We start from the raw sequence: 22,934 nt of genomic DNA on the forward strand, positions 1-22,934 counted from the left end.
TATGTACATTGTTTAGTAGCACGATAAGGCCTTTTTTGCTTGGTGATTTGCTTTTTTTCACATTGAGTACGTCACAGTCGACAGCTGTGTCTGCCACTGATGACGTCACCACCTTTCCAGACCTCCCAGCACGAGGTGAGCACAGTATGTATAAATAACACTGTTTGTTCATGGGTCAGGTTGTACCTGAAGACGATTAAATATCGAAACGTTGTATCTACACTTGGCTGTGAGACTTTCTTTCCAGACATCTCACGCTATTGAAGGACCGAGAGTGCCGCCCGTCACCCTGTATGTATATATATATATATATATATATATATAGAGGTTCTGTGGGTCTGGCACTCCTGTGTAACCTTGAAGTAGCTGCAGCCGGTGCCCTCACAAGGGAATGGATAGAGGCTTTGTGGTGCGGCACTCGTAGCTTAATAATTAGCAATAAATACTCCGTACAACGGGATAAGTGATCAACGTTTCAAATAACGTGTATTTGAAATAACGTGTATCATCCTGATGACAAATACACGTTATTTGAAACGTTGATCACTTATTCCGTTGTACGGAGTATTTATTGCTAATTATTAAGCTACGAGTGCCGCATCACAAAGCCTCTCTCTCTCTCTCTCTCTCTCTCTCTCTCTCTCTCTCTCTCTCTCTATATATATATATATATATATATATATATATATATAGGATACTTGTTCAGGGTCCGGCACTCCAAAATAAACTTTGTAATTGCTGCGGTGCCTTCCTCAGAACCCGCAGGTTCAAATGCAGAAACTTGAATAAACAGCGGCACTCCGACAGGCTTTTCTTTGCAAGTAAAAGACTTTTTATTACGGTCCGTAATAAAAAGTCTTTTACTTGCAAAGAAAAGCCTGTCGGAGTGCCGCTGTTTATTCAAGTTTCTATATATATATATATATATATATATATATAATAGAGGATCAAAAAAAGCAGCCTATCTTTTTCAGGAGGAGGTTTAGAGGCAGTGGCCAATGTGTTTCGTTGTTAGACTTCTTCAAGGGGTTGAAGAAGTCTAACGAAGAAACGCATTGGATAAGAAATAATGTTTCAATAGCTTTTTTGAGCTCATAAAAACTATTGGAAAGATCAATCAATTGATGAATTTTTCCAGATTTTACCAAAATATACATTACTTTTCAGGCGACAAATCGATGTGGCTATCAAGATACTGAAAATGGAGAGTGAAAATCAAACTAAGGTGAAGGATGAGATGATGAAGGAAGCAGAAATCATGCATCAGCTGGACAATCCATACATCGTACGAATGATAGGGGTGTGCCAAGCAGAATGCCTCATGCTGGTCATGGAAATGGCATCAGCTGGACCACTCAACAAGTTCCTATCATCAAAGAAGTAAGTGGGTATGAAAAGGAATCTCCTCCACGTGACATAAAAATTGATAGCTGATTTACTATGGTAGAACTGATCATTTTACCATAAGTTATGCAATAATGTATTTTCCATCATTATTGTTTTCAATTTATATTATAATATAGTATATGCAGTTTTTAAATAGTTTTCTGTAGGGAATATATATATATATATATATATATATATATATATATATAGGATAGTGAAGAGACAACAGCGGCACTCTGGGGATATTTTGAAAAAATATATTTTCAGCAAAAAAGCTTCCAACGTTTCGGGGTATATGACACCCCTTTTTCAAGGTTATACGTGAGAAATAAGTATAGATTCTGTCAGCTTTACAAAACACATAAACTACTTTCAGCAACAACCTTTTAACTTTTATTACCCACCAACTTACAAAGATATACTACAAAGCAGAATGACCCTTCTCATTGGAAGTGTCCCTCTAACCAATTACACAAAGCAAACCAGACACGCAAGATGTAACCCAGGTGCTTTTCCACTCTGCTGCCAATGTGGGGGTGTTCCTTGTAAGGCTTATGCTGACCATACATTATACAAATAGACAAGTGTACATGCGCAATCGATCTCAAAATACCAATCGTTGAAACACGCTGGATCATCCAGCATGTGCAACAGATGAAAACGCCATAGTTTGGGAGCTGCAAGTTGGCCGCATTTGGTCACATTCTGCACTTTAACTAAGATGCACTTTGTGCTTGTCAGATGCAGTTTGCTGGAGAGGGGTTAGGTGCATATTTATCACAGTCCACATTTCCCATGCGGATTGGTTGGGATAAATTTGACCAAAGTTGCATAGCAATAATCGCTGTGTCCCTGCGACTCTGCTTATCACAATTTTCAGGTTATATTTTCAGGGCTAATTATTATTAATGAGGAATCTTATCTTATCGCATAAGGACAAAATTAAATGTTACTTTATTTATGAATAAATCAAGTCAATGTACATCTGAGATTTTAAGCACTTTATCATTGTGTAATTAATTACTAGGTTTTTTTTGGGTATGGGTAAAAACCGGACCAGGACAAAACCCCTGGACGCCGAACCGAACGTCAAACTCTGCATTTTGGAGCTTGTAGTGTCCGGTCCGGGGGGGGGGGGGGGGGGGGTGACTGTGATACCTGTAACCAGGTAGAGGAGGAGAGGTAGAATAAAGTCTCTCTGTATGCTCCGGGCATGTAACAAAAACTGGGCGGTCTGGACCACACCAGGAGGCTGTAACCTCCCCTCCCCCATGTCCCTGGTGATAGCTATCACAGGGACTCCCCCGGACAAGACATCCCCGGACAGGACACCCCCGGAACGGACCCTACAAGCTCTGGACTGCAGATTTTGATGTCCTGTCCAGCGGTCCGGAGTCCGGTTTTTACATAGTCCCTTTTTTTATATGCTACATGCATTTTCCCATTCATTAAGGCTTATTATATAATTCATTTTCGGAGATCATTGACGAAAAAGATAATCCATACTGCATATCTCCTAACTGTCTGGATTTTTGCAGGACAGTTTCTTTTATATGGGACAGTCCAGGACCGACAGTGTCCCATGGTGAGTGTGTGGGGGGGGATTGGTTGGGAGTCCCCCCTGCCTGCCATGGCTCTGTGAAGCAAAGACCCTGGGGGCATGGGCAGCAACTTACACAGCACTGGCCATGCCCCCATAGTAATGGAAAACAGGGGCATAGCTTGCAGCCACGGTATCCCTGTGAGGTCATGCCCCCTTTGACATAGACCACGCCCCCTTTCAATTGCATGTGTGTGTCCTAATCTTCCATTTTTAAATGTTGGGAGGTATTATACAGTAAAAGTATACTTTGCTTTTGGTCCATATCTCAGAGTCTTGAATACATTCTTAATAAGTACACAACAGGGCTATAATTATGGATTTGTGAGTGGTACTGTTACCCAGGGAACAGGGCTTAAGGGTCCATGTGCACACACACTGCATACATTATAAACATGCCTCAGCCCTGGTCCCAGGCAATGTTCCCTCTAATTTTATGAAGTCTGTGTGCAGCAAAAGATTTTGGCTGTGCAACTTTGGAAGGAAATTTAAATTTTTGTGCGTCACTTCTATATAACTGGAAAATGATGTTCAGCATTTGTGTTAACTTTACTTCCAAATGATATTACTTATTTAAACATTCAAAACACAGCACACAATGTAGTTAATGGGTGAAACACACACACTGTGCGCATGCTCGTTGAGTTGTGTGCGCGCGCACATGCACATGCGCACAGCTTAGAGGGAACACTGGTCCCAGGGTCTGCCACTCTGACCATTAGCTAAAACATTTACAGCCTATTTCTACTGTATCTGACTGCTAAAATCTGCTTCTTGTTTTCTCTCATCTGATATTTCATATATCATTGTTCCTCTACCTGCTATTCTCAATAACTTCTGAACACACATTAGAGAAAAGTCTCACTTTTCTGGATGCTGCCACATAATGTACAATGGGATTTTGCTTTATGCTTTGTTTACAACTTGCTTTGTATTAATTTGTATATTGAAAATCTTTTTTCATTTTAAATTAATGTTTCTAGGGATGAAGTCCCAATCAATAATATTGTAGAGCTAATGCACCAAGTGTCCTTGGGAATGAAGTATCTTGAAGAACATAACTTTGTGCATCGTGACTTGGCTGCTCGTAATGTTCTCCTGGTGAACCAACATTATGCAAAGATCAGTGACTTTGGTCTCTCTAAGGCTCTGGCAGTAGATGATAGTTACTATAAGGTAATAATACTTGAAATGACTTATTAAGTACTGTAGTCACCTTTCTTTGTAGTAGATATGTGTGCGGACCCCCATGGTTTGGTCTTTGCTCTGACACCATATTTGTTTTAGTATGGGGATTGGTTTTTATTTTTTATTTGATTAAATAATAATAAAAAAATAAAAAACTGTTTAAATGGACTACTGTACATTACTACCGTACATTGCTATTAGGTTCATTTATAGTAATTTACAGACAATTGTATAAATAGACACCTTAACATTTTGTATTTTTCATCAATATTGTTCAAAGTCTGTAAGGCGCTGACTGCCTGTAAACTCAATGACAGAGCAGTAGAGGTTCCCACCCATGGTTCTGCCAACCATGATCCTTAATACACAAGGTATTCATTTACTAAAACTTGTAAGAGAGAAAGGTAGGGGTGTTGCCCAAAGCAACAATCAGATAATAGCAATTATTTCTCTATTGCATCCTAGAAAATGCTAGACAGTATCCAATTGGTTGCAACATCAACACTTTTAACTTTTAGAATCTTTAGTAAATTTACCGCAAATAGTCAAAGTTTTAAGGCTAACCATACTTGAGCACAGTTGACTTAATAAGTACCTAATTTATTTTGAATTATCCATCCCATATAAGTGCCACTTACCCACATGCTCATTGCTAGGAGATTCATTCTCAATGCCAGGGGCTTCATGCTTGATGCCACTGGCTTCATTTTTGATGCCAAGGGGATCTCATGCTCGTTGTCACTGAGGATTACATGCTTGTTGATACAGGGGATAACATGCATGAATAGAAGCGATGGGGAGGGCTAACCCCTGCAGGAGTTGAGAGTAAGAGCAGGCAGGGGGTGCTGGGGGCTGCAGGCTCCCCCATAGTGAGGTGGGGTCCTCCAAGGCCGCGGGAGAGATGCAGCGCCGGGAGGCGCCACGGAGCTGAGCGGCCGGCGAGGTGGATAAATCGAGGCCCCGGCTCCGTTAATGAGGTAGGCCACAACCGGGTAAATGGTCCCCCGGCTCTGCGGCAAGTGTTGGAGGGAGCTGCTGGGTAGCCAATCATGGCTAACAACTATGGTTTAGAGAGAAGGGGTGGCATTGGTAGTATTGGTGGCCGTTCCTGATTGGCTGCCGGACCGCAAGCTCCTATTGGCTCACGGTTCAGCAGGGGCATTGAAGCTATAGATGCTGGAGCACTGTCACTGCTTAACTTTGCCAGTACCTATACAGCGCACAGCTCTTGCTGCCCGGCTGTCATTTCTTTAAATTGTGTATTTGTGGCGGCCGGCGGTCTAATGGGTGGTCCGGTGCACCCTCTATGCTGGAGGGGGATCCCTTTATTGGGGGGGGGTCACTTCCCCAGGAACCCGACCAGGGCTGACCAGCCTCGGTCGTCATGTTTTGGCCAGGGAAACTTGTATCAAACGTTTCCTCTGGCTGTGGCATGACACCACTGGCTGTTGGAGACTAATGCTGGTTATAAAAATAGGGGAATCTATTATTTTTTTAAATGCCATATTTTTGTAACCAGCCCAATGCTGGATTCTTGGATATGGCAGACCCCATTTAAAGTTTACCCTGTATACAGGAATCCAGGACTGGCTCAAAGAGCTCAGGGTTAGTTATGTTCGTGAGGGGAGGCACTCAGTTTTTTTTAATGATTTATTATTTATTCTATTATTTTTTTACACAGAGAAGCCTGCACGGATCTGAATGATCAATGCAGGATTCACTTTCATTACTTTTCTTAGTCATTGACAAATTTATTCACTAGAATTACCTTTTTTGTAGGCTCGAACAGGTGGCAAATGGCCATTGAAGTGGTACGCTCCAGAGTGCATACAATATAAAAAGTTTTCTTCCCGGAGTGATGTGTGGAGCTATGGTATTACCATGTGGGAAGCATTCACCTATGGACAGAAGCCCTATAAAGTAAGTATATGACATTTAACTAAGGCATCTGACCTCTACAAGCTCAGATTTAGATACATTTTTAATGTCCCCCCAGATCTTGTTTTTTACGGATCTTTACTTCTGTATGTCTTGAATTTTCAAAGCCTCTCACCAAAGTCAGGCCCCTGCCATAACCAATGTCTTAAGGTTCTGTAACTTCTGCTGAAGACTGCAAAATTCAGATCTGATCGCAGTACAAATATGTTTGGAAAATGGGCAAACCATGTACACTGCAGGTGGGGCAGATGTAACATGAGCAGAGAGTTAGATTTGTGAGAGTTATTTTGTTTCTGTTCAGGGTAAATACTGGCTGCATTATTTTTACAATGTGATTTAGATTTCAGTTTCAACACGCCCCACCCAAATTTAACTCTCTCTATACATATTACATCTGCCCCACCTGCAGTGCATATGGTTTTGCCCATTTTCCAAACCAATTTTGTACTGCAATCAGATCTGAATAAGAGCCATTGTGTAGAACTCAAACCCCAGAGCAGTGCACTCTTCCTGTCCTGTCTAACCACATCTGGCTCAACCTATTATGACATGACACCAAGTTTATCAGTTTATCCTAGCAGCAGGGCCATCTTAACAGCATTATGGGCCCCTGGGCTAAGCAGTGCAGTGGGGCCCATACATATATATATAATATATACACTAAACATCGGCACTCACCTTTCCTAGTTTTGGGGTGCCCTATGGCTTGTGACCACATTGTTTAAACAGACATTGTAGAGGCTCTGCACACACTAAACTAACTGATAATAAATAGTGGAGATTTGGTTCATGAATTCAATGTCCCCATTAGACCGCCGGCCGCCACAATGTCTATATATATATATATATATATATATATATATATTACTGTATATTACCTTTATATGTATATTTGTGAGCAATACTGTATATCGGTCCTTACCTGAACTTAATTTAGGGGCTGGTAAATATCAAATGATTTTTTTCCCCGTGCGGCCGCATGCGAGTGTATTTGTAAGAGTACACATCTGCTCGCATGCTAGTGTGGGGATTCGTTCAGCGGGGGGGGGTTTGGGTCATGCGTCCGGCGGAGAGGCCTTTACCTGCTCGCTAGGCAGTGAAAATATGCAGCCTAGCAAGCAGGTCTGAATTAGCCGCCAAGACACCACTAAAATAGCAGCCTTTATATAATCTTATCCAAACACAAAAGCTGCATGCATGGACTCCCATTTTGTGTATATATATATATATATATATATATATATATATATATATATATATATGTGCATGTATATATTCTACCTCAACTTGGTGGATGGAGCTGCATGGTATCTGCACACTTCTTCCTATAGTGCAAACTGGTTCAGCAGTGCAGCGCTCCTGGCATTAATGCTTATGCGGCACAGCAGGGAGGCCAGAGCTTGTGTAGCAGTAGCCTTTCACTGCGAGTCTGCGCTGCCAGCGCAGTTGATGTCGGCAGCATACAGTCCACCAATGCTACTGGAGGGGGCGGAGTTAGGGTTAACGCGGCCAGAGCTGGGCGGGGCATGTGGATGGAGCTTTGAGGGGGGAAAGATGCGGCAGGACCTGGAGGAGGGGATGCGACTGGAGGATGGGGGCGTTTGTGGCCGTAGCTGCTGGAGCGGCTGCCGCTGGAGGAGCTTGGAGGGAGGATGGGCACAGCCGGAGCATGGGGGTGGGTGATGTGACTGGAGCTGATTGCTGGTGATTTATCACTTTCCACTTTAACACTTTACCAGGTTTAATATATCTGCCCCATTGTGTCTTACAACCATGAAGGGAATTTATTCATCCCATTTTAATGTTTATATCTCTGAGTTATTGTTTTTATTAGTCTATAACATATAATGGAGATGTGGTGCAACCAAGCTATACTCTTCAGGGAGCCAGAAATATTGATGCTAATTCAGGGGGTCTCCTTAAAATTCAGGGAGAGTTGAAAAGAATGAGCAAGGTCCTCAGTCTAATGTCTGATTGGTTGGCATTTGGGAAGGAGTTAGTGCAGTCCCTGTAGAAATGACACCCCCTACAAGCATGGTAAGTAGACCCTTAATTTCAATAAATAAAATACATTTTGTATTTGTTTTGCAGAAACTCAAGAGTACCGAAATCCTGGGTTTCATTCAGAGGAATGAGCGTTTGTCATGTCCTACAGACTGTCCTAAAGAAATGTATGATCTCATGTTAGACTGCTGGACTTTCAAGTAAGAAACTATATTTATCACCATTATAAGCTGCTATTCTACATGCTACATCTTGGAGATGCTATGCTGTCCCCAGAGCTATGGGGGGTTATTCTGGTTCACTCCTTCTGGCAAATTCCTTCTTAGATGGACAAAACCATGAGCACTGCAGGTGGGGTAGATGTAATTTGTGCAGAGCATCCAACCTTTTCATACCCCCACTATACACGTCGGCGTGGAGTTGATTTTAGATAGTGTGGCGAGCGCAGCGAGCTACCAAGCCCGAAGCGTGACGATCGCAGCGAGCCCCACGAGGGGACGCGGAATACGAGTCCGAAGTGTGGCGAGCGGATGCGGAATACATGTAAAGTAATCCGTGTCCCCACGTGGGGCTCGCTGCGCTCGCCACGCTGCGCTCGCCACGCTACGCTCACCACACTATCTAGAATCAACTCCACGCCGACGTGGAAAGTGGGGGTATGAGAAGGTCGGAGGATGCGTACCGCCGCCCCTCGCAGGTTCACTGTGCTCGCTTTGGGTTGGTGTTGATAGTGCGGGTGGCGTTGCCAATGGGGGTCCATTTAACATTGAAAGCACACATCAGGGTGCTTGTACAATTAAAAATCATATCACATCGCTTCGCATACCACTTAATTGCATGCGATGCGATGCGATTGTATAAGATGTACTACGATCAAAAGATTGGGCGCTGTGCTAGGAAACAAGTACCGATATATTTAATAAACAACAAACTAAAAACATATATGTAAATTAATGTATCACAGGACCAAAGGCATATTAACCACTTCACTAGTAATCCCGGAATTTTTCCAGGCTCTGCGCCAGTGCGAACACTGGCATTCCCGGAAAATGTCCGGCATTGCCACTGTCTCCAGGCAGCGGCGCTGAGCGATGAGCAGTGCTGAGTGCTGAGCTTAGCATCAGCCACTCTCTGGCTGCGGCTGCCCGGCCCTGGCTCCTTCCTCCTGGCTGTGTGAGGCGTGACTTTGCTAAAGTCACGCCGCACACAGCTGGGTTTCCTGGGGCAGGGCCGAGCAGCGGCTGAACTAGAGCACAGCAGTGCTGCCAGCCCTGGACCCCCAGCGGTTGTTTTTTTTAGTGAGCGCTCTCACAGGGCAGGGCACACCACAAAACCCACAACTGGCGGGGTTAATACTAGGGAGATGAATGTAACCTGCACTTCACCAATGGGCAAAGTCCCCATATGTTATGAGTCCAAGTCCACAGTTCATTTGCTCTAAATGTTGCTCGAGGTAGGAATCAGGAATAATTTCCAAATGATCCAAACAGGCAGATCCTAGCTAGAAAGCACGGCTTGAGTATCCAGGTGAATAGGTGGTTTCGCTAAAATTCCAGGGGAGAAAGGATAGTTAATTTAGAAGGTAATTGTTCAGCAAAAGTCCATAGTAAAGGAGGTCCTGGGTCACCCCAACGCGTTTCGCTGCCTGTAGTGGCACTTTGGTCCTGTGATCCATTAATTTATTTCTACGTATATGTTTTTTAAGTATGTTGTTTATTTAATATATCTATTGATTCACTTGTCTTATAATACTGTAGATTTTTTTTTAACTTGAGTGCTGCTTCCCTTTTATATATACTATTTTGTTAACAACTATCTTCACATCCTAACCAATAGTTCAACTAGATCCATGAAGGTCATCTTGTGTTGTCTAAAGGTGTGGAGAGACTGCTCTAGTTCCTCCGCAATTGGGGACTAATTCATACCTGATCACCGCTATGCAAATTTGGCAGAGGACTGCAATCAATTAGCCTCCGCCCAGACAGAGTGAAATCCCACCCCCTGCAAGTCTGTGAATAACTTGATCTGCAGTTCGCAACTTACTCACCATAGAATATTTTTTGCAGTCTGTGCGTGACCCTTCCACAAATGTATGACAGATACAGGTTGATCGAGGCCCTAGCTGTTGTCACTGACCCTCCCTGTCACTACCATAAAACGGCAGGTGTCCACCCCCAAATGTTGACTTCCTGTCAGTCAATTGCAAGGGGATTGCAAATACTGCACATTCATCACTTAATTTTTTTTTTGCTGTTTGGCCTCGAGCATGCAGGGAATGATCCATAGAAATTTGCAGTCATCCGATACACGTTAGGCTTGCAAACTTGTACAAAAGCGATCAGGCCTGAATAACCCCATTATGCTTGTGTTTTCAGCCATGGTCTAAGGCTGTTGCTGCTGCAGAGTTGGTGTGCTGGGGTCTAGTTGGCCCATGGGAATGAGGATGATGGTGTCCTCATCCTCCTCCAGTGAATATGCCACCATGCCAGCAGATCTGTATGGATCGGCAAGTGCATGTTTTTGGCCAAGTGTCAGAAGCATCCAAAAATGAGAAAGACATAGAAAAAATGGTAAATAAATGTATTAAACAAAAACACTGTTACTAGTAATTTACACCAACTAGCAATGCTTGTTTTAAAGACATTGATGCTTGAAAACAGGTGCATTTGATAGGAACTCCAATCAAGTATTGAAAACAGCACAATGTACTATAAGCAGGGGTTTAAGTGAGGGTGAACGGGGTGGAACTGAGTTCCACCACCTCTCATGGTGAGGTGGAACATTTTAACCTCCACATTTGCCGGGGGTTGCCAAATACCACTGGCCCTGTCTCTGCCTAATGGGGGGAGGGCAGGAGGTGTAATTAGAGAAATTAGTTCCCCCACCTCTGCATGACCACTTTATGCCCACTTTATGCCCTGACTATAAGCATGGATGGAGCTTGGAGTGGGGACAGATGCGGCCGGACCTGGAGAAGGGGATACAACTGGAGGTTTGTGGCCATAGCTGCTGGAGCGGATGCCGCTGGAGGAGCTTTGGAGGGAGGACGGGCACAGCGGGAGCATGGGGGTGGGCATGTATTGCATGCAGTCCTTTTACATGTGATACCATTCACCGCTGCCAGAGGCTGTTTGATATGACATATCCTCCATGCAGCAGGTCCAATATCCAACTCTGATTCGAAGCACATGGGACCACGCATCAGATCGGATCGGATGTTGAACACATGTGATTTGGCCACTTTTCACCCAGTTTCTCGGCCCAATCAGTCGGAATCCGGTGAAAAGTGGCCAAATTGCACTAGTGTATGGCCAGCTTTAGGAACCAATAATGTGTATCTCTGCATACATCTAATTTTAATAATGGTTTCTGTACAGGATGCAGGATCGTCCAAGTTTTGAGAATGTGGAATCCCGTATGAGAATTTTCTATTACAGTGTTGCTGAAAAAACTGAAGGCGCTTCCTCTGCTTCAGCTAATGGAACTACGACAAGCTGAGAAGATACATAGTGGCATGTTACAGCATAACAGAATATATTAGAGAAGACATTCCTTAAAAATAATGCTACACTGAAACAAGCAACAACATATGTAGTTAGTTTTTTTTATAGTGGAACGTAAATACTGTACTGTACTCTCTCACATAATATTATTATTATTATAATTAATAAAATAAAAAATATATATTTTTTTCTCCATCTCTTATTGAAATCGGCTATCGTGGTGTCTAAATTAATGCTCTAAGAATCCACCCTATTAATTTGCTTGAAGAGGATGTACAGATGTGCCCCCCTCCGTTCTGGTATAATGGGGTGGGCGGGTATGCATTCTTCTATCGCCATTGAATCTGCAGTGCAGACCCATAGCTATGAGTAGTTCCAGCCTAGTGGGTCATACCAGGGCCGTCTTAACGTATGGGCTTGAAGGGCAGCTGCCCAAGGGCACTAAAATGCTAGGGGCCCTTGAGGAACTGCCCCCAAACCCCCCCTTCACAGCCTGTACCCCACATGCTACTCACCCCTGTCATAAAGAGACTCAGCGCACCAGTACCACGCTGAGCATTACTGTGGGTGGGGACATGGAGTATGGGTGGGGACACCGTCATGTGGCGGCTGCACCAATCAACAGCGGAAGGAGGGATCCCTGCAGTGTTCTCCATAGTTCCGCTCTGGTTCGCTCTGCTCTCAGAGCAGTGTGCCTGTGTGCACAGTGTGCAGGGACAGTGTCCGCTGGCTGAGACTCCTGCCCAGAGTCCTGTCTCCCCTTGCTCCCGTCCACTGTCACTAAAACAAAGACACCACTGTACTAAGTGTAAGTGACAGTGTCGAAGCTATGATACCGCAGACCCACAGTGGATTTGGGGGAGCCAGTGCCAGTGGGTTCTGCGGGAAGTACAGGGACAGGAAGTGTGCCTGGCTTCTTTCATGCACCTACTCCTCATCTGCCCCCACTCGTCCCGTGGCATTTGCCACCCATCGCACTGCTTCACTCATGTGATTGTTGCACCCATCTTGTTCCCCCCACACTCACCCGCTGCACTCCGGGTGTTTGCTGACCAAACTGCGGGAGCACCAGCAGGTGGCTGGCCGGTTGCACATCCAGCCATACACAGATTAAGGATTTGCCAAACCCTGTACCCTCACTTTATACTATATACACATACAGTACTATATGTATATATATATATATATATATAGAGAGAGAGAGAGAGCAGGGGTTTGGCACTCCTTGTGACAAAAATGCAGCTACGCCGGTGCCAGCACAAAACGGATATAGAAGACTTGCGGTGGGGCACTCGTGGCAATTGTAGAGAAACTTCCCTGGTTTCAATGTGCTATAAAGGTATGTTTTATGCTTTATTCTTTTGTAACCTGACGACAATTTGAACAATAAATTGAAACGTTGCTACTTGAAAACCAGCTGGCAAATCTTTTTGCTTCTCTACAATTGCCACGAGTGCCCCACCGCAAGTCATATATATATATATATATATATATATATATATATATATATATGTAGTCCAGCTATTTAAACAGGACACTCATCAAATTTCAAGCATTTGCAGTTTCTTTAATTAAAGTGACATACAGTAAGTGACGGTGTGCTGCGTAAAGTGTATGGGGTGTTACGGTGTTTAGCATATAGTGTAAGGGGCATCACAGTGTGTCTCGTATAGTGTAAGGGGCATTACGGGGGTAGTGGGCAGAAACTATTTTGGCTAGTGATTTATAGTTATGCCAGTGGTAATTGACATTTTGTCTGGCAGGCAGCAGCCCATAAATAATTAAACATAAGAGAAATGCAGCACTCCAGCCATACTTTATATAGAATTTAATCAAATTCAGCATTTTTCCATTACACTTGTATTGTCATACAGTTGTATTAAAGCATTGCACGTTGCTATTAATATGTCATACTGTTCCATCTCTATCTTAATTGTTTTCATAATTGACATTTAGGGGCCCCACTGCACTGCTTTGCCCGGGGGCCCATAATGCTGTTAAGATGGCCCTGGATCATATTGCTCCTTCTGTGATGCATACGCATCAAGGGAGCATACAGAACAAAGGTTGGTAGTCTGGTTGTCATCCTCCATTGATCGCTCCACTTAGTTTAGCTGCCCCGGTGTCCTGCTAGGTGTCCCTCACACCCAAATTGTGAAATAGAGTCTAGAAAAGTTGCAGGGACCACAGGCGCTTTCTTCGTTCACAAATATAAATTTATTACACATAATATACAAAGTAAAAAGATAATTGGTCCAATGTGGACTGTTATACACAGAGTTAAAATTGATGATGGTACATAAAAAATGCAATGACAAGTAAAGAAAGTTCCAGGGATTAGTTCCTTACCCAAGCCTGGCGGTGGAGCCACAGGTGTAAAAGTGCAGAGTGCCTCCGGATGCACCCTGCTAGGCTCCAGGTGATTGAGGCTGGGAAGGTGTCCTGGTCCTGGATAAATGCTGCAGTATCTTCCAACGTGTTTCGAGCTGAAAAGCTCTTCCTCAAGGCATACAGCCCCATGCAAGTCTACAAATGAATTGCAAATTGGAGGATGAGCTGCATATTAATTCACTACTGACTCACCATCAAATGATTTTCCCTGAGTCTTAGGGGTTTACTTAGTAAAGGTGAATTTCTATTGTTTTTTTTTTTCTCTTCATTTATTTTTTATTAGTATATAACATTAAAATACATATTACATATATACGTTTACATTTTCCATATTGTAGAAACATATACAGGTTGAGTATCCCGTATCCAAAATGCTCGGGACCAGGAGAATTTTGGATAACGGATTATTCCGTATTTCGGAATATTTTAATATTTCAATGATGTATTTTGAAGTATCTTGCATTTATGCTGTATAAACACATAATATACACACAAATATATTTTATTACCACATAAAATACACACAAATATATTTTATTTGTTCAAAAAACAAGGTTTCAAAACATGAAACAAAATGTGTGTACTATCTCAGCACTGAATTTGAATGCCAAGCAATCATTGTCTTGCACATATATAGTGCCAGTTACATATCATGTCCCCAGTGATGCTGTTACAAATGTCCCCAGTGAGTTTTTAGCAAAAAAAATATTTTTTTTCACTTTCTGGAATGTCCGTATTTCGGAATAATTCGGATAACGGATATTCGGATACGGGATACTCGACCTGTATACCATTCTTGTGTTATATTCAATTTCAAATATTTAAGTATCGTGTGCAAAATTTGAAGTATATATTACATATCCGTATTATGTCTATTTTACATATTACAAAGATGTCTTGATTTATAGGCTCAGATAGCAAGCATTCAACAAAACAGCATACAGTAAATCTTTCTAAGTCCATCCTTTTCCTCCCCTCCTCTCCCCCCCCCTCATTGACCCTTCTATTAAAGATATGATATGTATATTCTAAAATGGTGTAGTTCCTCTAGCACATGGGTCCTCAAACTGCAGCCCACCAGATGTTGTGAAACTACAAATCCCAGCATGCCTTGCCACAGTTTTGCTACAAGGGAGTGTTAAAACTGTGGCAAGGCATGCTGGGATTTGTAGTTTCACAACATCTGGAGGGCCGCGGTTTGAGGACCCATGCTCTAGCAAGTTGTTCTTTGTTATACCATGTGTTTTTTTCTACAATTTTGCGTATTTGATCTTTAGTGGTTATTTGTAATGTTTTTATATAGGGTAGCCATATAGCGAAAAATTTACTAGATCTAGTTTCCACCTCTAAAATACATTCTGCCCAATCCATCTGGTAAAGGAACTGGAGTCTAGATGTCATCAAGGCTAGAGATACTGGGTCGCCATGTATCCATTGGGATAAGATCGCCTTCTTGGCTGCTGCTGCTATGCGTGCTAATAATTGCTTTGCATCCTGTGTTACATTTTTATTCTGGGGTGTTCTATTGTTGTTTTTTAAATTCTAATAGTTGAAAACTGATTAAATTCAATGTTGGATTTCCGGAGCTAAAACACATTTATTCTAAATATTTTCCTATTAGTAAATGTGTGTTTTTACTAAAATCAATGAAAAACAACCTTTACTAAATAATCCCCTTAGTGAATGGATAGAATTCCACAGGGCTCAGAGTAGCCCTGTGGAGAACCGAAGGTTGGATTCGGGGGTTCTGGTCATTGGAGAGAAATTATCTTGTAGGCTCCAGTGATTTATGACCCACTAACTTTTTAAGGTGGGCGGGGCCTGGTGAAAACTTTTTATGTCACAAACCAGTGGGCCCTTACCCTCCCAGTCTGACACTGATTTTTATGTAAATGAATAACACTGTGTATAGGAGAAACTCATAACTAATATAGGCAAAAAGTTTTTTTTTGTTTCAGAAAAGTTTTTTTTTAAATAAAGTTTTTTTAGTGAAACACTATTCAATACAATCTTGTACATTTCTTGTTAACAGGCAATTAGAATATACTCGTCACAATTTCAGATACAATCCATTATAGGCAGTATACCAGATATTTTACTGACATAATAGATAACAAAATGAGGAATACATTCATAATCATGACACATGTCAATGATTTAGGCCTAAGCATTTACAGGAGGATCACCTGAAATTTCCTGAAGAGCATACCATACCATATGGTGTGAAGCATGGAGTTATTTCTTTTTTTTGCCTTAGTAATAAGGGTAATGTAGAGATATAACGTTCCCATACCGCAAAAAACGTTGCTGCGCATCTCTCCCTCTCCAGAAGACATTGCACTCAATCCATAGTGGAGACATGGATCAGTTTGTCTTGGAAAAGTTGCAACATTGGGGGTGCCCTGTCGATCCATATCTGCAGTATTGCCTTCCTAGCAAAAGTGCTAATTATCCTAAGCATTTTTTTGCAGCCTCTTTCCACCCTCTGACCTTCCGGAAGCATTCCAAACAATGCCCCAGAATCCCCAAACGGAACATAGTTTACTATATGTTCTATTGCATATTTCCTGACCTTAAGCCAAAAGCCTCTTATCAAAGGGAAACCAAAGAGACAGTGATAAAGATCAGCAACACTGATCATCCCTACTAAAAATTGTCGATGGTGTGAAAAATATGCCTTGTGATACAGTATATGTTAAAAATTTCCTGGTATTGTATAGCAGGTATTAATTTCCTAGACAGTTGAAGTGATCAAGTTATCCTATCACATGTTAAAGAAGGTATAACTTCAACCCAAGTAACTATTCAGATTTGAGATACCTCATGTTTAAGAATTGACCTTAGAAAAGCATAATGAAGAGAAATAGCCCTTAGCTCCACAGGCTTAGCAGAGAGCCGTTGTCCAGAGCATTGTACCAATCTTTCTCAGAGAAAACTCTTAGAACCAATGTGACATGGGCCCTTATTCTAGTTCACTCATGTGCAAGGCAAAGGGGGCAGATATAACAGATGTGCAGAGAGAATTAGATTTGGGTGGGGTTTTACTTCAAAGTGAGATCTATATTGCAGTGTAAAAATAAATTAGTCAGTATTTCCCCTGCACAGAAACAAAATAACTCACGCAAATCTAATTCTCACTGCACAAGTTACACTAGTCCCAACCGCTGTCCCTGCCACCGATTCTCCCCCTCACAGATCGGTGAAGTTCGGGGCCACTCGGAAGTGCTCGAGCGATCCTGTGTTTGGGTGCCCGAACACATGAATGCCTGAACATCCGTGCTCTCCTGATTACCCCTAGTGGCCCCTACTGCCCTGGTAGGTTTGTCCTGCCCCAGGGAAACCCACCACTTAAGGGGTTAATGGAACCATTATTTTTTCCAAAAATTATGTGAAGAACCTCCATTTTGCTAGTTATTTTATATCTTTATCAGCCTGATGCCCACTGCCCAACGGCCAACAGGGACAACCCTGTGCTTCAGTCTTAGCAGGTAAATTCTGGATGGGGAACTCCTTCATTGGGGGGTCACCACTTTCCCAGGATCCCTGCCGAGGCTGACCGGTCATGGGGTAAATGCTTTGGCTGGGGGACTTGTATAAAAAGTCTCCCCACGGCTTTGGCATTACCCAGCTACCCTGTGGCATTACCCTGCTAGCAGGATGCTATGGAAAGCCATCTGCCTCTTTGCTCATCTGCTGGTAATAACTCACGTCAGAGTGACATGTTGTAAATAGAACATAATGTACTGTACAAGAGAATAAATATTTAAGCTATGCAAAAGTGCTACAAATTTCAATACTGTAATTATCTAATTGCATGTCTACCTCGCACAATGGTTTCCTAGCATATAACAGACATATCAGGGCCGGCTCGAGGCACGTTCCCCATGGCGCCGACCCCCAAGGGCGGCCGTCAGTTGCTTGCTATTTTAAATCAGCTGCCAGTAGAAGCAGGATGCAGGAGTGAGGGGAAGGAGAGGAGTGCACTGCGCTCTTCCCTCTCACACACAGGCAGCTGCAGTGGCAGGACTCAGGGGCAGCAGCGCTCAGCACTGAGCATCACTGAGAGGGCATACAGTATGTGCAACTGACAGCACGGTGGGGACATATCTGTAACTGGTACCATGGGGGCATACAGTATATGTTATAAAGTTGAGAGGCCAGCTCAGTCATGGAGCAGGTGGAGTAGTTGCCCATACTATAACATGTAGTACTTAACTCCTTGAGTGGTGGGTTCTGCTGGGGCAGGACAAACCTACCAGGGCAGGTTTGTCCTGCACCAGCAAAACCCACCACAAGAAGTTGGAAGCCCCCCTCCCTCACCTCTGCTACAGCGTTGGTACCCTGGAGCTTCACTACCACCGCTGTCCCCACTGCCTTAGCTGGCTGCCTGTCACTTTCAGCAGTGACGTCGGCGGCAGGCTGGGAGATGTTTGCGGCAGCTTGGGAAGACTCGGTCCCTGAGCACTCCCGAGTCTCCCCGAGCCGCGCCGACCATACCTGAGCCTGCCGCCGACATCACTGTAAAATGAGTGACGGCTGACTGGCAGGTGGGTCAGGGGAGCTCCGGCGTACCAATCTCTGGAGCAAAGGTGATGGGGGGGGGGGGGACTGGGGGAACTGCAAGGTTGTTATTGTACCTATTGTATATTAGTGGTATGCCCGGAAATTTTCCAGGACAGCCCGCTGCGGCAGCGCAGCTGAGACCGGAAAATTTCCGCCCATACCACTCAAGGGGTTAATAGAAGATGGCTCAGCTAGAGGATAGGTTTATTGGGCAAGTTTACCACAAGCGGCCAGTTTCGGGGACATTATTATTATGGGTGACTTTAACTAACCAGAAATAAATTGAAGGATAGGTCAACTAGTACCGTTAAGGGAAATGTTTTATTACAAATGACCACTATTCGTATCAATTTATTGAAAGTCCAACCAGAAATAACAATATCCTGGTTCTCTTGATAAGCAACAACGGGGACATTGTTACTAACATAACCATAAGGGAGTCATTGGGGAACAGTGATCACAATATGATCACATTTTATTTAGATTTTAGCAAACAATTATATTGGAGCAACTAGGTCCTTAAATTTCATAAAAGCAAACTTTGGTAAGTTTGAGGAGTCCTTAAAGTATATAAACTGGAAGGAATTATTAAGAGGTATGGATACTACTAAAAGGTGGAAAACTTAAAAAATAAATACTGCTGGAGGGCACTGATAAATTTATTCCTAGGGTAAATAAAAAAGCAAATGTCATAAGGAAACCTATGTGGCTTAACCGCAAAGTCAAATTTGAAATAGCTAAAAAAAGGAGGGCATTCAAAACATTTAAACAAGATGGAACACCCAAATCATTTGCTGCATATAAAGAATGAAATAAGAAATGTAAAAATACAATCAAGATGGCTAAATTAGAGATTGAACGTACTCTAGTAATAGAAGGAAAAGAGAAAGTGGAATTATTCAATTAATTTTTTGCTTCGGTATTTACAAGGGAAGAATCTTCAGATCTTCCAGAGATTAAATGCTCGGCTATTGATGGCTCCTAAACTGTATGTTTGAGTGAGGAAATAGTCAAAAATAGATTACAGAACCTAAATAGTAACAAATCCCCTGGCCCAGATGAAATACACCATAGGATACTAAAAGAATTGAATTCTGTAATAGCACTACCCTTATATCTGATGTTTGAGGAATCAATAAACTCAGGGATGGTACCAACGGACTGGCGCATAGCTAATGTAGTACCAATCTGGAAGAAAGGTAGCAAAACTAACCCTGAAAATTATAGGCCGATCAGCCTTAAATCCATTGTGGAAAAAAATATTAGAAGGAATAATTAGAGATAGTATCCAAAATTTCTTAGAACAGGAGAAAGTGATAAGTAAGGCTCAGCATTGGTTCGTCAAAAATAGATCATGTCAGACTAATTTAATTAGCTTCTATGAGGAAGTCAGTAGAGGGCTGGACTTAGGGAAATCTGTTGATGTAATGCTGCTTGATTTCGCTAAAGCTTTTGACACAGTGCCTCATAAAAGGTTATTAATGAAACTAGGTAATTTAGGGTTAGGAGATAAAAATGTGTAATTGTATTAAAAACTGGTTGCACAATCGGGGACAGAGAGTGGTGGTAAATGGCATACTTTCCAGCTGGGGTAAGGTCCAAAGTGGAGTCCCGCTAGGTTCAATATTGGGACCCACTTTGTCGACACAAAATTGATTAAGGAAATTAACTCAGGAGAGGATGTGGAAACACTACAAAGTGACTTAAATAAAGTAGAAAAGTAGGCGGAAAGGTGGAAAATGCGGTTTAACATTGAAAAATGTGAAGTAAATAATTATGGTAACAAAAATAAACAAGCTACTTATAGGCTTAATTGAGTTATTATAGGAAATTCTGCTGTAGAGAAGGACTTGGAGGTCATCATAGATGAAAAATTAGGTAATAGTGCACACTGCTCAAGTGCAGCAGCAGCAAAAGCAAACTGGACACTGGCATGCATTAAACGGGGAATGGATTGGAATGCCAATGTGATAGTGCTTTTTTACAAGGCATTGGTGAAACCACACTTGGAATATTGTGTTCAGTTCTGGGCACCGCACCTTAAAAAGGACATAAATGAATTCGACTAAGCTAGTAAAAGGTCTTGAATCACTAGAATACAAAGATAGGTTAACCAGGCTGAATATGTTTTCACTGGAGAAACGGAGGTTGAGAGGTGATATGATTAGTATGTTCAAATACAGGATTGGAAATCATATAGAACTGGGAAATGATTTGTTCACTAACAGGCCTATACTTAGGACACGCAGGCATGTACTGAGGCTCGAGGAAAAGAAATTCCGTACTGAATTAAGAAGATGATTCTTCACCATTAGAGCAGTAAAATTCTGGCACTCATTGCTGGTGGGGGTGATTACAGCAACTACTGTTAATGAATTTAAATCAAAACTGGATGCATTTTCGGCCACTAAGGGAATCCTATAGATATGACTTATTCAAGTCAGTAGTTACAAGTTAGATAGGTTGAACTCTATGGACTAACGTCTTTTTTCAGCCTTAATTACTATGTTACTATGTTACAAGTCCTCTTTAGAAGGTTTGATACATCTCCCACCCAGGAAAGTATCACAGCTGACCTGAGGAAATTGTCAGAATCGCCATTTGTGGAGCCTGAGGATGAGGTTGGCACCCAGAACCGGCCCTAAGCATAGGCAAACTAGGCAACTGCCTATGGCATTTGGAATGCCTAGGGGCACCAGCAGCTTCTGCTGATTAAAATGATATGCAGCATGCCTATATTCTGTGTGTGAGTGAGGCTGTATGTGCATATGAAATAGTGTATTCATGGAAATCACTGAAACATAGCATTCCGTATGCAGGTACAGCCACAGTCGCACAGAATATAGTCATGCCGCATATCATTTTAATCATCGGAAGCTCATTGTGTGCCATGGTCACATAACAATGCAAATAAAATGAATTTTCAGCAAATAAGGCACCCAACGTTAGCAGAACTGTCCAGGAGCTGCATGGCCTATTGAGGCATGATGTATGAGGAAACATCTGTATCCAAGCAGAGGCAGAGGTCACAGTGTTAGCAGCTGTGCAAGTGCTGTCTGCGGGTGGGTTGGTTGTGCAATAGTGTTCGGCATATGTGTAAGGGGCATTATGTGTGTCATATATAAATGCATTAATAATGTGCGACATATGTGTAACAGGCATTATGTGTGTCATGTGTATAAGGGCATTAATAATGTGCAACATAAGTGTAATGGGCATTATGTGTGTCATTATGTGTATGAAGGGCATTAATAAAGGTTGGCATAATGTGTAAGGGGCATTATGTTTATAAGGACATTAGTAATGTGTGTCATGTGTAAGGGGCATTATTGTGTGGTATTATCAGGGGTGTCGAGAGAAAGGGGTAGGGGGTACAAATTACCCAGGCCAAAGTCTGATGGAAGGGCCCAGTGGGGGCCCGGGGCCTCCTCCCCTTAATTGACAGCAGCAGCTGCAGCTCTTCTCCTCTGCCTAGCACACACTGCTTTGTGCTGGGTTGCAGTGTGGCCATGGAGGTGCTTAAAATACAATATTTTCTCAGGATTTTTTCCTAAGGGTATAATGTGAATAATGTGAGGAGTAATGTATATAAGGTAAAATGGTACTACTGTGTGATGTATATAAGGGACACCATTGCATGATATAATGTGAATAAAGTTGCACTACTGTGTGGCATAATATGAATTGGGGGTACTATTGTGTGGCCATGCCCTTTTCCAGCAAGAACACACACCTGTTTGGGCTGCTCACCGAATGTGTGCACTGTTTCTATTTAAAATATTGCGGGTAGGAGCACCAAAATGATGACTGTTATGATGAGGGTTGATGGTGCTGGAAAAGGGGAGCAGGGTCAGAGGTGGAACTTGTTCAAGGGGGCACCAGCCAAAATCTTGCCTAGGGCATCATTTAGGCTAGGGCCGGCTCTGTTGGCACCAATTATCTAGCTAGGATGGAAGACCTTTACAGAGTCATCTGTCTCAGCTAGATTCAGCAAGGATTCCAGTATGACCATTTAACCATAATGATTGCCATGGGTTAGCCAATGGAAAATGTCAATGGCCAGCCAATTGCGGCTTACCTAGTCATAGCTCCACCCCCACAGTAGTTAATGGGGTCTAGGTACTAAACTTTGGAAATAAGCAAACAACAGTTAGGGAATTATTTAATAAGATGGGAGATCTATTAAATATCCATCTTCTATAGAACTCTAATCTTAGATATCTCTATCAAAAATATTGCCTATCTTTAGCCCTACTAGGCCCTCATATGAAGTTGGGTATAAAATAGCAGGTAGTATATTGGCAGTAAGAATTCCGATTTCGGAACTGGTGTGGTCAGAATGCTGATGATCCCGGTGAGTA

At 42.6% G+C, this 22,934-nt stretch overlaps 1 protein-coding gene across 3 annotated transcripts in view; it reads left to right on the forward strand.

Moving 5' to 3' along the window:
- The window catches only part of ZAP70 (zeta chain of T cell receptor associated protein kinase 70), a 76,118-nt gene extending 64,366 nt beyond the window's left edge, over window positions 1-11,752 (forward strand). For all 3 annotated transcript variants that reach the window (XM_083179193.1, XM_083179192.1, XM_083179194.1), the window contains 5 exons: window positions 1,168-1,380; window positions 3,970-4,162; window positions 5,954-6,094; window positions 8,204-8,316; window positions 11,494-11,752. In XM_083179193.1, coding sequence (XP_083035319.1) covers window positions 1,168-1,380; window positions 3,970-4,162; window positions 5,954-6,094; window positions 8,204-8,316; window positions 11,494-11,614 — 781 coding nt within the window. In that variant the 3' untranslated portion in view covers window positions 11,615-11,752. The remainder of the gene's footprint in view (window positions 1-1,167; window positions 1,381-3,969; window positions 4,163-5,953; window positions 6,095-8,203; window positions 8,317-11,493) is intronic.
- Window positions 11,753-22,934: the final 11,182 nt, after the last annotated feature.

Source organism: Crinia signifera, chromosome 1, assembly GCF_055691185.1.
Source record: "Crinia signifera chromosome 1, ASM5569118v1, whole genome shotgun sequence".
NCBI lineage: Eukaryota > Metazoa > Chordata > Amphibia > Anura > Myobatrachidae > Crinia > Crinia signifera.